Here is a 15,227-nt window from a genome sequence, read left to right as displayed (position 1 = left end):
ATGGTGAAACCCATCTCTACTAAAAATACAAAAAAATTAGCTGGGCTTGGTGGCGGGCGCCTGTAATCCCAGCTCCTCGGGAGGCTGAGGCAGGAGAACGGTATGAACCCAGGAGGTGGAGCTTGCAGTGAGCCGAGATCGCGTTACTGCACTCCAGCCTGGGCAAGACTGTGAGACTCTGTCTCAAAAAAATAATAACAATAAATAAATAAATAACTACCCGGGCGTGGTGGCAGGCGCCTGTAGTCCCAGCTACTCAGGAGGCTGAGGCAGGAGAATGGCGTGAACCGGGAGGCAGAGCTTGCAGTGAGCCGAGATTGCACCACCGCACTCCAGTCTGGGCACAGAGCAAGACTCTGTCTCATAAAAATAAAAATAAAAATAAAAGTAAAAAGTCCCAAATCAAGACGGTATTGTCAAAATACCAGTTAGTAAATTTCTAACCAATGGCAACAAAGTATTACCTACCAAACTGCTTCAGGCCTTCTCTAGCTCCCCCATGACATGCACCTACATGGGTTTCTGTATCCACATGCACACCCGCACAAACGCACGCACACACACACAAACACATACACACAGCATGATATAGCACGGAAAATGTTCTGAGTCACTGGATGATGTGTTGTATTCATTTGACTCCTTTGGTTAACAAGAACAAATGCATTTAGGTGAAATTACCTAAAATAATGAAAAGTGAACTGCAAGAACACATGCAAAATAAAAGGGGAGACATACTGAAAGGGTATACTGTATGATGATAGAGCAAAGTAACAACGAAGAATCAACACAGACATATAGCCTAATACAATTATTAGACTTGAAAAATAAAGAATTTTGGCAAAAACTTGCAAAAACATCAAGTCAATTCAAAGCCAAAAAGAATCAGGCTAGTCTCAGATATCCCTCTAGTCTTCCATAGGGAGAGTAAAGCAATACCGGTAAGAAACATAAGGGAAGAACGTGTAAGCCAAAGATTGTAAACATACTACACCGTATCACAGCCAGATCATCTTCAAATTTGCTTTGGGCTGGATGACTAGTAATAAACCTGTTAAAATATGCAGGTCGAGCACAGTTGCTCATGCCTGTAATCCCAGCACTTTGGGAGGCTGAGGCAGGTGGATTACCTGAGGTCAGGAGTTCAAAACCAGCCTGGCCAACATGGTGAAACCCCATCTCTTATTAAAAATATAAAAATTAGCCAGGCAAGGCGGCATGTGCCTGTGGTTCCAGCTACTCGGGAGACCGAGGCAGGAGAATTGCTTGAACCCGGGAGGCAGGGGTTGTAGTGAGCCAAGATTGTACCAACGTACTCCAGCCTGGCCCACAGAGTGAGGCTCCATCTCAAAAAAAAAAAAAAAAAAGGCAATCAACTATTACATAAGAAGTGACTGTGTATATGAAAGTGTTTCAAACTGAGGCATCCATAAGGAGTCACAGAAAGAACTCAGCTTTCCACTGACATTTAGCACCAGCTGAACCATACCATGTCGCTTCAGATGAACATGAAAAACTTTAACGGCACCTTGGGAAACAGCTAATAGGTATCTTTGAAATCCAATATTTTGAAACAAATCAAAACTATATTTAACATATTTGATAATTTTGCTGGTTAGGCAAATTTTTCCATTTATTATACTCTTTCAATAAACACATAAAAGATCTTTTATAAAGCCACAAAAGACATTCATAAATTAAAATTTTATAAACAAAGTTATTCATGTAGATAGCAATATCATTTAGATAGCAATATCATTTAGATAGCAAAAGTTAAGATATAAAGTATTCACTAGAAGCATCAAATGAACCATGACAGATCCATTAGGTAGTCTGTAACATTACTAGTTTTCTTCTAAATTCAGAGAATGATTGTTATAATGAGTAAAAGAAAAAGCAGTATACAAAAATTTGCATAGAAAAATAGCCAGAAAGAAATTCACAGCTTACAAGAGTTACCTTTGAGAGATGAATGCATAGATGAGTAATTTTTCTTCTTTACACATTTTTTCCCCAATTTCCTATGCTGAGCACAAATTTTTATTTTTATTTTTTTAAAAAGAAGGTACACACTCACCCTGATGAACTTGTTCCGGAAATTTCACTGGGAGAAGAATGACTCAGTGGTGATGTGGAAGGTCTGAAGCTCTCCTGCTCATCCTCTGAGCCACGTCCACCATGCTCAGGAGAGAGATTTTTCAAATCTATCAGAAAGGGGTATTTTCCAGTGAGAAGAGAAAATAAACTTTGTAATTTTATGAATGTGACCAACAACTCAGACACTTACCACTATTTTTAGGTGAGACTATGCAATGGTTTTTAAAAGTCACATGCTTCTCACTGTTGCTTATTTCACTGACACACTCATTTTGCCTCTGATTTTCTCTACTATCTCGTATTTCTTCACACTCTTTTAACAGACAAAGGGATGTTATTCTGGAGTTCCTCACTGATGAATAACTATCAGATGGAGTGGAAACTGAGGTAGTTTTTTCATTGTTACCAACATCTTGTAATTTGTCGTCAATGGAACGTGTCTTCACGTCAACTACTGCACTGCTATTCTCTCTCACATTTGTAACTGAATTTGAAGAGTTTACGGTTCTAGATGACTCTTGACTCTCACTCTCTGCATTTTCAACATAAACAATAGCTGCTGTGTTTTCTTCTGGTTCCCTCACACTTACACTAGTAGCACTTAAGTCCACTGTATGAATGTCTTGAGTAATTTGTTCTTTGGGCAAAGATAAATCCCAAGTATCAGACATACCAGTCCTTGAAAAGTTTTCCAATGCACTTTCATATCTACTAACTTCAGTTTTTTTAAGGTACTTCTCCATATCAAACACATTGGATCCATTACTTTTTTCTAAATCATAAGCTAAGAAATGACACACGTGAGAACAGTCCTTCTGTTTCTCATCTTCCTGAAAAGTCTTGTCTCTGGTTTTATTTGAAAGTGCCTTGATCATAGCAGCAAGTTGGGAAGGATCCGTATTAACTGATGCCTCTGCAATGGCTGACGCTATGGTGCTGATCCTAAGCACAGAATCGCCACTGTCTGGTAGCTTGTCTTTGTATCTTTGGGGTGTGTTGCTCATAAAGAAAGTGTCCTAGAAGTGAGAAAATTAAACATCAGATCAATTTACCCCAGTTTCATGAACATTCATTAGTCCCCCATTATCGTTGGGAGACGCATTTCAAGACCTTCAAGTGGATACCTGAAACCTCAGATAGTACCAAATCCAACTGCCGTAAATCAGAGCATGTTTCTGTTCCTACCTTCCACCCACAAATGTAATGCCTTTTCCATCTTAACTAAGCACTTCTCACTCACTGTGGTTGGAACGTTTGAAGTCTGGAGTGCAAAGCATGAATTTCTCTATCCTTCTTTGTAATTTCACATAAAGAAGATCATTCTTACCATAGGTCTCAGCAACTTCAGCATTTTTTTTTCTTTCCTTATTAAGTCGAGAACCTTCACCTTTTCACTTGAAGGAAGCACCTGATAGCTTCTCTTTGGTGTATCCAAATTGCAGGCAACACTACTCTTGCACTTTAGGGCCATATGAAATAAGAGTGACTTTAACACAAGCACTGCAATATCACTAGAGTTGATCCGATCACCAAACACTACTAAGTGACTAACAGGCAACAAGTGAATACAGGTAGAGAAGCTGGACAAAAGAAAGACTCACATCCTACCAGGATGGAGCAAGTTGGTGGGAAGATTTCATCATGCTACTAAGAATGACATATAATTTAAAACTTACAAACTATTTCTGGACTTTTCCACTGAATATTTCTGCACCACAGTTGACCACGGGTAACCAAAACTGCAGAAGGCAAAACTGTGGAAAAGAGGGGGCTACTGTACTAATTTGATCTTTATAACCACGATGTAGGATTTAATGGCAACAAAAAAATTAAGGGCATACCAGCTAAATATCCTAATGAAAAAGACAGCTGCCATCAACTTTAATTATATAGTACCAGGTTATTTATCAAATTGATTACCTTTGTTTTTAAAAAATCATCAGGAATGAAAGACATGGTAAAATTGAATCAGATAATAATTTAAAACCAAAAACTTAAGATATTGAGATTGAAAAGCCACTGAGTCATTGTGACGACAAGTATAATTCTTGGTAATTTCATTCAACTGTTAGAATTATTGATAAGCAAGACATAAATAGGAACCCTGAGTAAAAAACTGAAATGGGCCCAACAGTTAAGAAACATAAACTATTTAACAACAACAACAAAAATAATTAAGACCTCTGCCTCCAGTAATAGCAGACTAAGTAAAGCAAACCAACCTCTTGCTAGGAACAATTAGAACTGAATAGCATATGCAAAAACTTATCTTTGAAAGGACTAGCAAGCTTAAAAAGCCGTGTAAATTTATGGGGCCAAAATCTAAGAGAAGAAAGCAACCCAGAGAGGTAAGCCCAACACTGGGGATGCTGTTCCCTAAGCGTATCTGCTGCTTCAAGAAAAGGCTAGCAAAGTTGTTCTTGTGGGAATGCAGGTATAAAAAACTGAGTCTGCCAATCCCCCCACTGGGGGATTAGAAGGTGCACGTGTGTATATGTTTGAGGGAGAGAAAGATACCACAGTAAAACATCCATGCTTTGGGATGAGACGACAAAGAGATACACTCCAGCCGTAAAGGTAAATCAGCATCTGACTGGTTCTCATAAGGATGAGGCTCAGCTCCAATCAGCTTGATTCCAATAAATGAATGAAAGTGATCTGCAATTGCTAGTGTTCCTTGCTCCCTGTCAGAAGCAGACATAAATCCAGTCTGGAAGATATCATCTCCCTTAGCCTCAAATTATTTCAAAGATTTTTCCTCTAAACTGTAGGGTAAAACAAAAGCTACCCAAGCACATCACAGTAAGATGGATAAAAACCAAAGAGAAAAATAACAAAAGACCAACAGCCAACTTTTAAAATGAAATGACATGAAAAAATACATTCAAAGTGCTAAAAGTTGCTCCTAACAATTCTATAGCAAGCAAAAATACACAGCAAGAGTAACAGGGAGATAAAGACATTTCAGAGAGACAACAAACAAAATTCATTATCAGCAGTCCCTTAAAAAAAAAAAAAAAAAGTAAGGATATTCTTTAAGAAGAAAACTAATCTCAGATGAAACATCAGAAATATTGGTATTTATAAACCATCATCATATCTTACTGGGTTAAGTATAGAAATAAAACATAATACAAGAAAAGCTTTTTAAGTATGGAGTAAATTGAGTATTTTGTGATGCCTGGAATGCCAAGTAAGACATTTAAAAGAAAACAAAGAATTTTTACTAAACATCAGTAAGCCAAGAGACAGGTTATAATTATTTGGGTAATCATTAAAATAATATAAATATATATAATTACCAAATCAACAGAGGAGAAAATTGGAATCATATAAAACTCTTAAACGATCTCAAAGAATGCCAGAAGAAAAAGAACAAAGTCTAGGCGAACCAAATAAAAAGCAAATAAAGTGAGCAGATTCAAACTCCCATGTATTGGAAATTCCATTAAGTGTAAGTAGAAAGACAGTGATATAGTTTGGATGCCCCTCCAAATCTCATGTTGAGATGTAATCCCCAGTGTCGGAGGTGAGGCCAAGTGGGAGGTGTCTGGGTCATGGCGGAGGACCCCTCGTGGCTTGGTGTTATCTTGCGGTAGTCAATGAGCTCTCCTAAGACCTGCTTGTTTAAAGTGTGTGGCACCTTCTCCATCCCTGCTTTGGCCACGTGACGTGCCTGCTCCCGCTTCGCCTTCTGCCATGACTGCAAGCTTTCAGAGGCCTCCTCAGAAGCCAAGCAGACGCCCACACCACACTTCCTATACAGCCCACAGAACGATGGGCCAGTTAAATCTCTTTTCTTTATCAATTACCCAGTCTCAGGTATTTCTTGATAGCAATGCAAGTAACAGCCTAATACAGACTGCCAGACTGGTTGAAAAACAAATCCAACAGTACGTCCCTATAACATCTGAAATATAAGGACACAGAAAGATTAAAAGTAAAATAATGGCAAAAAATATAACATGCTAACACTAACCAAAGAAAGCTGGTATTGACATTGTTAATCTCAGACTAGATTTAGGAGGGAGACATGCTCAATAAAGGATTTGATTTGTCAGCAACAACAATTTTTATGCACCAAAACAATTTTATGAAGAATTTAATGCAACAAATTTTATGCGCAATTTGTATGCACCTAAAAATACAGCTTCAAATGTTTAAAGCAAATGTTGCTATACCTCTAATGATTAATGAACAAACCCACAATCATGGTGGGAGATTTTAAAAGAATAGCACAATAATTTTAAGAATGCAGGCAGCTTGAGCATCCCGATCTAAATCAATCTCACCTAAGTGAGACAGACATTAAGTCACATAACAGACATTCCCTACAAGCGTACAGAAAATACTTCCAAAAACTGAACAAATGCTGAGCTGTATATCATACTTAAACAAATTTCAAAGGTCTAAAACTAAACATTCTCTGACTACAGTACATTTGGCCTAAAATCAATTATTTCAAAAATTAGAAAATCTACACACATCCAATGCACTTACACCACTGAAAAAGCAGGAAGGCAGAAAAATAAGCACACTAGGCATCCATCTCAAAAAGTTAGAACAACAACACATTAAATCCATAGAAAGCAGAAGGAAATAAATGCAGACCAGAAAATATGAAATAGAAAGACAAACAAAATTGAGAATAAATAAAATTGACAAATTAACAAAACTGAAAGTATCTGGTGAGACTAAGAAAAAGAGAGGCAAAACAGTCAATTATAGAAATAACAAAAGAGACATAGTTTAACAACCTAAAATATTAATCACAAGAGGATATTATGGTCAGCATGACAGTAAAATAAATTTTCAAGTGTAGAGGAAGCTTATAATCTCTAGAAAACTACAATTTACTAAAACTGACATAAAAAAATTAAAACATCAGAATAGTACTACAACTATTAAAGAAAATTGAATCTGCAATTAAAGGCATTAGATAAAGAATATACCAGACGGCTGGGCGTGGTGGCTCACGCCTGTAATCCCAGCACTTTGGGAGGCCGAGGTGGGTGGATCACGAGTTCAGCAGATGGAGACCATCCTGGCTAATACGGTGAAACTCCGTCCTACTAAAAATACAAAAAATTAGCCGGGCGTGGTGGTGGGTGCCCGTAGTCCCAGCTACTCAGGAGGCTGAGGCAGGAGAATGGCATGAACCTGGGAGGCGGAGCTTGCAGTGAGTCGAGATCACACCACTGCACTCCAGCCTGGGCGACACAGCAAGACTCCATCTCAAAAAATAAAAAAAAAAGATAAAAATACATAAAAAAGAATATACCAGACTCAAGTGATTTCACTAATGTATTCTACCAAAATCTTTTAAAAAGCACCAACCTTACAAAAACTCTTCCTTAAAACAGAAAAAATGAGACCAGTAAAACCTTGAAACCAAAACCAGACAAGAACATTATATGAAAAGTCTTTCGGCCGGGCGCGGTGGCTCAAGCCTGTAATCCCAGCACTTTGGGAGGCCGAGACGGGCGGATCACGAGGTCAGGAGATCGAGACCATCCTGGCTAACACGGTGAAACCCCGTCTCTACTAAAAAATACAAAAAACTAGCCGGGCGAGGTGGCGGGCGCCTGTAGTCCCAGCTACTTGGGAGGCTGAGGCAGGAGAATGGCGTAAACCCGGGAGGCAGAGCTTGCAGTGAGCCGAGATCCAGCCACTGCACTCCAGCCTGGGCGACAGAGCGAGACTCCGTCTCAAAAAAAAAAAAAAAAAAAAAAAAAAAAAAAAAAAAAAAAAAAAAAAAAAAAAAAAAAAGAAAAGTCATTCATCTCACTCACAAAAATGCAAAATTCTAAGCAAACTATTAGCACACCCAATCCAATGATATATCAAAAGATAACACATTACAATCCTAGTGAGGTTTATTCCAAGTATAAAAGAATAGTTTAATATTCAAAAACCATTTGATAAAATTCATCACATCAACAAAACAGAGCAAGCTCAAGTTCTTCTTAACAGATCCAGAAAAGCATCTGACACCAAAACAGAACAAAAAACTAGTGAACAAAGATTAGAAGACCACTTTGTTGATCCAGTAATTTAAAACAAAACAAAACAAAAACCTTACAGCATGCATCAAATTAAAGATGAAATACCAAAAAAGAGTTCCCACTGAATCAGGGAAACCCAACATCATGACATCAACACTGTTCTGAGGTCCATCCAGTCAAGGAAGGCAAGACAAAGAAACAAAGGTATAAAAATTAAAAATGAAGAAATAAAACTTCTATTCTCAGATGAAAAACTATGTATATAGGAAATCCAAAGAGTTGATAATTAGAGTTAATAAGTAAATGTGCTGGATATAAGGTGAGTATATTTAAAAAACAAATACAATTGTGTATTTGTTTAGCCAAAACAAACAAAATAAAGTTAAGAAACATAATACTAAAATAATGTTTCATTTGATAGCACAACAGGGTCAAAATAATTGTACATTTAAAAATAACTGAGAGTATATAATTGTATTGCTCACAACACAGAGGATAAATGCTCGAGGGGATGGATAACCCACTTACCATGATGTGATTATTATGCATTGCATGCCTGTACCAAAACATCTCGTGTGCCCCATAAATCTATACATCTACTATGTACCTACAAAAATTAAAAGTAAAAGTTTCAACAACTTGGGAAGAAATCTAACAAGATGACGTGAAAAATCTGCACAAAACTCACAGAATACAAAGGGAAATTAAAACATATAAATGAAGTAATATATAAGTTTCATGGATTAGAAAACTCATTATTATAAAGATGTCAATTTTACTGTTCCATAAATTAAATTTAATACCCAAAAAAGTCCAACAGGGTTGCTGGTGGTTAGTGGCTGGTGTGTAGAAGCTGACCACGTGACTGTAAGGCACACACGGAAATGTAAAGGGCCAGGAATAGCCAAGAGACTTTTAAGGAAAAATAGGAGAGTATTTACTCTTCCAGATAGCAAGACTTATTATAATAAAGCTACAATATTCAAGTGTCATCTTGACACAAGACAAACAGACCAAAGAAGCACAACAGACTCTAGAAATATACCGACAATGTCATAGAACTTGATTTATGATAAAGTTAACACATAAGAGAAATAATGAAAGCATGAACTAATCAACAAATAAAAATACCACTAAAAACGTGAACAGGCAAGCCACAGACTGGGAGAAGACACATGGAACACTCATAACTGACAAAAGGCTCCTATCCAATGTAAAGAACACCTATAAATCAAATAAAACAAACTGTCCATTGGAAAAATGGGCAACAGACTTGGACAGGAACTTCACAAAATAAGCCTCCAAATGACAGCAAACATGAGCAAGAACCAGCTTTCTTAGTAATCAGAGAAATGCACATGAAGACAAGAAGGCCCCACTGTGCACCCACCAGAATAACGAGGAAAGCCAGGTGCTGGCGAGGATGTGCAGTGACAGGAAGCACACACTCTTGAACAAATCTATATGGTACAACCACTCTGGAAAACTGTCAAAACCACTGAAGTGAAGTTACGCAAACCCTACAACATACACACACAACTCACATGAATGTGTGCACACTTCCCAGGTACTAGGCTGTTCATGGAGCATTGTTTTATAATTGTCCAGCAGTGGAAATATCCCAAATGTTCACAAATGGATATAAAAGCAACAGAATATTCATATAACAGAATACCATACAGTAATAAAAATAAGTTTCTATTATACTCATCTAAACAAATGTAAGGTGAGGTGAAAAAAGTCAAAGAAAAGGAACACATGCCACATGGTTTCTTTTATGTGAAGTTCAGAATCAGATAAAATTAATACAGGGTTAAAGGCCAGGTAACTGGAGGCGGCAAAAAAACTTGTTTCTGGGCTGTTGGCAATGTTCTTTCTTGATCTGACGTGTACACAAGTGTATGCCTTGTGATCATTCATTCACTGACTACAAATCTGTTCTATAAACTCATCTGTGTGTATATCACAACAAAAACTTCAAAATAAAAATTTAAAGGACACTTGCAAGAAATTTGAAGCCAGGAAAGAAAACATGCTAAACTGCACATATTTTTCACAGGTGATCTCGTCTTGATCCTATATAAGAACTACAACAATACAATCTTAGATTTCCTTACGAAAGGCTTAAGCTACCTCTGTTTTGCCTTTATCAGCCATTAACGTCACATCATTTCCATCCACTTGTGAAGTCCTCTCCACTGCTTCAACCTGAAGTGTAATTGATCCTTCACTTAGCTGTGCCTGGGACTGTTCATTTAAATCTCCTGCAGGAAATATATAATATTCAACTTATAAGTATACACTATTTGGCAAACACAGTCCGTGGAATAAGGATCAGGCAAAATGACTAATAACCAAGGAAGATGTCTTTGTACCCCAGATGTCAGCTGCCTTCACTAAAACGGTTTAAATGTATAGTCACTTGGACAGAGAACAACACAGTTAATTTGGCTCAATGCTGCAGAGTCCAAACTTTGAAGGAGGACTGTTGATTTTAATATCTCCCTTGCAAATGCACATATAAACTCATTTAATATTTTTCAGCTTTAAACATTTCACAAACATACAATAAGTTGAATTTAAAACTGAGCACTACTTGGTCGGGTGCAATTGCTCAAGCCTGCCATCCCGGCACTTTGGGAGTCTGAGGTGGGCAGATCACTTGAGGAGTTTGAGACCAGCCTGGCCACCATGGTGAAACCCTGTCTCTACCAAGAATACAAAAAATTATCTGGGCGTGGTGGCGTGAGCCTGTGATCCCAGCTACTCGGGAGGCTGAGGTGGGAGAATCGCTTGACCCAGGAGGTGGAGATTGCAGTGAGCCAAGATCACGCCACTGCGTGACAGAGAAAGACTCTGTCTCCAAAAAAAAAAGACAGACTGTCTCAAAAAAAAAAAGAGAAGGAAAGAAAGAAAGAAGTGAGTGCATCTTTAGAGAAATGGAAAATGAGCTGACTTTGTATACACGGACCCCCCATCCCAACTTCCCTACTGGAATACAGGCTCTTTAAGGAATGGAGCTTATCTTATACAAGTTTATGTGATACGTAGCACAAGACATTGTACTAACAAAAAGTAGCTGCTTGATAATTCTAAGTTGACCAATAACATCGGATTTAAAATATTATAGATATTCATCATAAAAATTTATCATAGATTATCACAGTCTAAATCTCAAAACATCTCTTTAAAAGTCAACCTAAATAATAAATATATCTACAATTAACTAACTCAATAATTCAACAGCCAACATTAGCCCATTTGAAATTATTTTATTTACTGTGGTTTTTACAAATTTAGGTAGATTTTGGCTGACTTGTTTCCACTTTAGATTTAAAAGGATATATGAGGTTACATATGAATCAAATCTATAACTAACACTGAGAAACTACAAAGTGTTATATACATTTTCACTCATAAAGAACATGGTCGGCCAGGCGCGGTGGCTCAAGCCTGTAATCCCAGTACTTTGGGAGGCCGAGGCGGGTGGATCACGAAGTCAGGAGATCGAGACCATCCTGGCTAACATGGTGAAACCCCGTCTCTACTAAAAATACAAAAAACTAGCCGGGCGTGGTGGCGGGCGCCTGTAGTCCCAGCTACTCGGAGGCTGAGGCAGGAGAATGGCGTAAACCCGGGAGGCGGAGCTTGCAGTGAGCCGAGATCGCGCCACTGCACTCCAGCCTGGGTGACACAGCGAGACTCCGTCTCAAAAAAAAAAAAAAAAAAAACAAAAAACAACATGGTCACACATTTAACCCCTAAGTTACACATTTAAGGAAAAAAAAGATTCCTAAAAGCCCCTTCTTTGAATCCTTTACCTGAATACAGATCATGGTTAAGATGAGCCATTTCTTTTTCCAAATCACCTCTCGACACATCGGATTTTCTTATTAAGGCAATAGGTTCTGTCTTCTCTGGTGATCTAATAAAATAGCCAAATGACGGCTACAAAATAATTAAATGTAAATTATTTCTTTGATTTTCAACTGCTTTGAGAAATTCCAGACTATTTTATCTAATAGTTGTAACACAGCTAAATGACATCAAAAAACTGTTCTTCCCACTTAACCTCAAATTACTAGAGATGACCTTCAAAGGTCCAGGTAGAACCTTTCATTTCCTTAATACTAGCTACCTTTTAATCATTAGAACTCATATTGTCAAATAAATTGCCCTTACTAAGAAATTCAAATTAAAACAACACAGAAATGAGGCCGAGCACAGTAGCTCACACCTGTAATCCTAGCACTTTGGGAGGCCACGAGTTCAAGACCAGCCTGGCCAACTTGGCAAAACTTGATCTCTATTAAAACTATAAAGACTGGCCAGGGATGGTGGTGCGCGCCTGTAGTCCCAGGTACTCAGGGGGCGGAGGCACCAGAGGTTGTGATGAGCTGAGATCAAGCCACTGCACTCTAGCCTGGGCAACAGAGTAGACTCTGTCTCAAAAAAACAACACAGAAATGATACTTCATTCCTCCAATAATTATTACTGAACACCTATTATGTGTTAGGCACTGTTTAATCATCAGTGACACATTAATGAGAAAAAAGATAAAAACTCCTGCTTCCTGGAAATTACAACAAATGTACTTTCTTTTATAGAATAAACACATCCTTGAAAAATGTGTATTAGGATTAGGGACGCTCCTACCAACTTGTATGGAAGGTTCGCATTCAAGGAGCTTGCTAAAGAGTAGGCAGTTTCCACTTGGCTTTCTTATACAGCAGTCACCTGACAGAACTAAAATGTGACCTCATTAAATGCACTCAATTTTTTACTGGTCTCCACTTGGGAATTTCTTCCCTTGATTCAGTAACTTGAATGCAAATAAAACTTCATTACTTATACCAAAACAAAAATTCCAAATAACAGACCAATTTTTTTTTCATGATCCAGTGCTCTGTCCGTCTTACCTTTCCTTACTATAATTCCATTAGTAAGGAATTCAGTTACTCTTCAACTTCTGTCATAATCTCAAAGTCACAATCAATCCAAGCAGAAAAATCTACCTTTCTGAAGTATTTATTTTCATTTTTCAATTGACTGCACTGAGCAAGACCACAGTTCAATTTCAAAGTTCTATGAATCAGCTGTGACTTCTAACACTACGTCTATTATTTCAAAATCATACTCTTAATGAAATCCAGTTTTGATAAACACTCCCTCCAATAACCCTAATTCCCTCTGTGGAATTTATCAACAAATTCTTTGACTCTATAGAATAAATCTTGAATTACTGCCCTTTTCTCTGCTTCTACTAGGTCATCCTCGTCCCCAGCCTTCATCACGTCTCTCCCATTTCCTAAGCATTTGCCTGCTTCTTTCCCTCTTCTGTCTTTTGCTGACTCTCACTACCTGGGCACCTGACATATGGCGGCAGCCTGCTGCACTTGGAGATGGGCCAGCACCACAACGAAGTTGTCCTGGGCCTTAAGCACTTCCCCCTAGTTTATCTGAGATAAAACCCCCTCCTACTAGGAGCCCTCATGATCTGGCCCTTGGAATCATCTGCCATTCTCCCTTCATACCCTCCCACCCTGCTCCTCAGAGCAGCTCTGCCTGCCTGCTTTCCATTCCTCCAATATGCCACCCTGGTTCCTGCCTCCAGGCCTGCACACAGACAAAGGCCAGGTCACTGATGGAGGGAGAAGTCTTAATTCTTCTTACAAAAAAAACACTTTTTTTTTTAAGATGGAGTCTCACTCTGTTGCCCAGGCTGGAGTGCAGTGGTGTGATCTCGACTCACTGCAACTCTCCACCTCCCGGGTTCAATCGATTCTCCTACCTCAGCCTCCCCAGTAGCTGGGATTACAGCCACGCGCCACCACATCCAGCTAATTTTTTATATTTTTGGTAGAGACGGGTTTCGCCATGTTGGCCAGGTTGGTCTTAAACTCCTGACCTCAAGTGATCCACCCACCTCAGCTTCCCAAAGTGCTGGGATTACAGTCGTGAGCCAGTGTACCCGGCCTGCTGCCTCCTTTTCATCACTAAGATGCCAACTCAATGTCCTCCCCCAAACGTCAACCTGACCAGTAGAGCTAAAGTAACTCCCTCTTCTCACTCATGCTTTATAGGACTTATCACTACCTGAATAACTTGTGTCTTTTTAATTGTACATGCATTACATTTAATTACATCAAAACACTTCTATATTTCAAAACATCTCTTTAGATAATAGTTTTTAAAAATCAATTTTAGAATTCTTCACACCAACCAACAATAACAATAGCAATGAACAACTATTAAATACTTACCACACGTTGGCTTAGCGCTAAATGCTTTACCTGAACCATCACATTTAAATCTTACAAAGCCCGATAAAACTGTGCTATTAAGAAATGGGAAATTAAGGCACAGAGGAGTTAAACTGTTCAATGTCCTGGAACTAGCTAAAAGACAGAGCTAGAACTGCAGTAACGGGCTGACTGACGATGAAACCTAAGTTTTTTACCACTCTTCTGTCCCATCCTGTTCTATCTCCATTTTAAAGTCACTCTGCCATCATAATACTCAAAATCTGAAATCTGGTGACTGTGAGTACTCCCAGCAGACTCCATACTTACTCTTTTCACATTGTTACCACCACCAAGGCAACCAAGCGCTTCAGATCTTTGAGCAAAGAACTCTCCTAAAGATAGACGTAAATAACTGGCATCATCTTTATCCAAATCTGATGTGCTATGTGATTTCCTCAACAGACTGTGATTAATTGTAGCTCCCCAGGACATATCGCCCAGTGCGACCGAAGCATTATGAGCATCTATGTTTTCTTCCTAGGGAGAAAGTTATTGTTTCGTTTCTTTCCCCCAGCAAGTCACTTTTCTGTTGTCCTAATATACAAAAACTAAAAAAGCCTTACCAAGAAAATTTAAAAAGTAATTTTTTAAAAACTAGACAAAAAAAATTGGACAAACTGAAGCATAATCAGCTACCACAGCTAATGAAGTGCAGTAGAGGAAAATGAGTATTTCTGAACACTTGAGTTATAATACACACGATCTTGAGTTGCTCATGACAGCACTTTCCTGTAATCCCAGCTACCTGGGAGGCCAAGACGGGAGACTTGTGTGAGCCCAGGAGTTCAAGACCAGCCTGAGCAACATGACGAGACCCCA

General features: G+C 38.5%; 1 protein-coding gene across 7 annotated transcripts in view; it reads right to left on the bottom strand.

Moving 5' to 3' along the window:
* The window catches only part of CEP192 (centrosomal protein 192), a 143,262-nt gene that overhangs the window by 75,385 nt on the left and 52,650 nt on the right, over positions 1-15,227 (bottom strand). For 5 of the 7 annotated variants that reach the window (XM_050767533.1, XM_050767535.1, XM_050767536.1 and 2 more), the window contains 5 exons: positions 14,676-14,885; positions 11,924-12,050; positions 10,236-10,366; positions 2,288-3,113; positions 2,078-2,204 (listed from right to left, as the gene is read on the bottom strand). In XM_050767533.1, the coding sequence (XP_050623490.1) occupies positions 2,078-2,204; positions 2,288-3,113; positions 10,236-10,366; positions 11,924-12,050; positions 14,676-14,885 (1,421 nt within the window). The remainder of the gene's footprint in view (positions 1-2,077; positions 2,205-2,287; positions 3,114-10,235; positions 10,367-11,923; positions 12,051-14,675; positions 14,886-15,227) is intronic. The other 2 variants (XM_050767537.1, XM_050767538.1) reach the window with 1 other exon arrangement.

This window comes from Macaca thibetana, chromosome 18 (assembly GCF_024542745.1).
Source record: "Macaca thibetana thibetana isolate TM-01 chromosome 18, ASM2454274v1, whole genome shotgun sequence".
NCBI lineage: Eukaryota > Metazoa > Chordata > Mammalia > Primates > Cercopithecidae > Macaca > Macaca thibetana.
The sequence above is the reverse complement of the archived record's forward strand: the minus strand, read 5'-3'. Positions and strand labels throughout refer to the sequence as shown.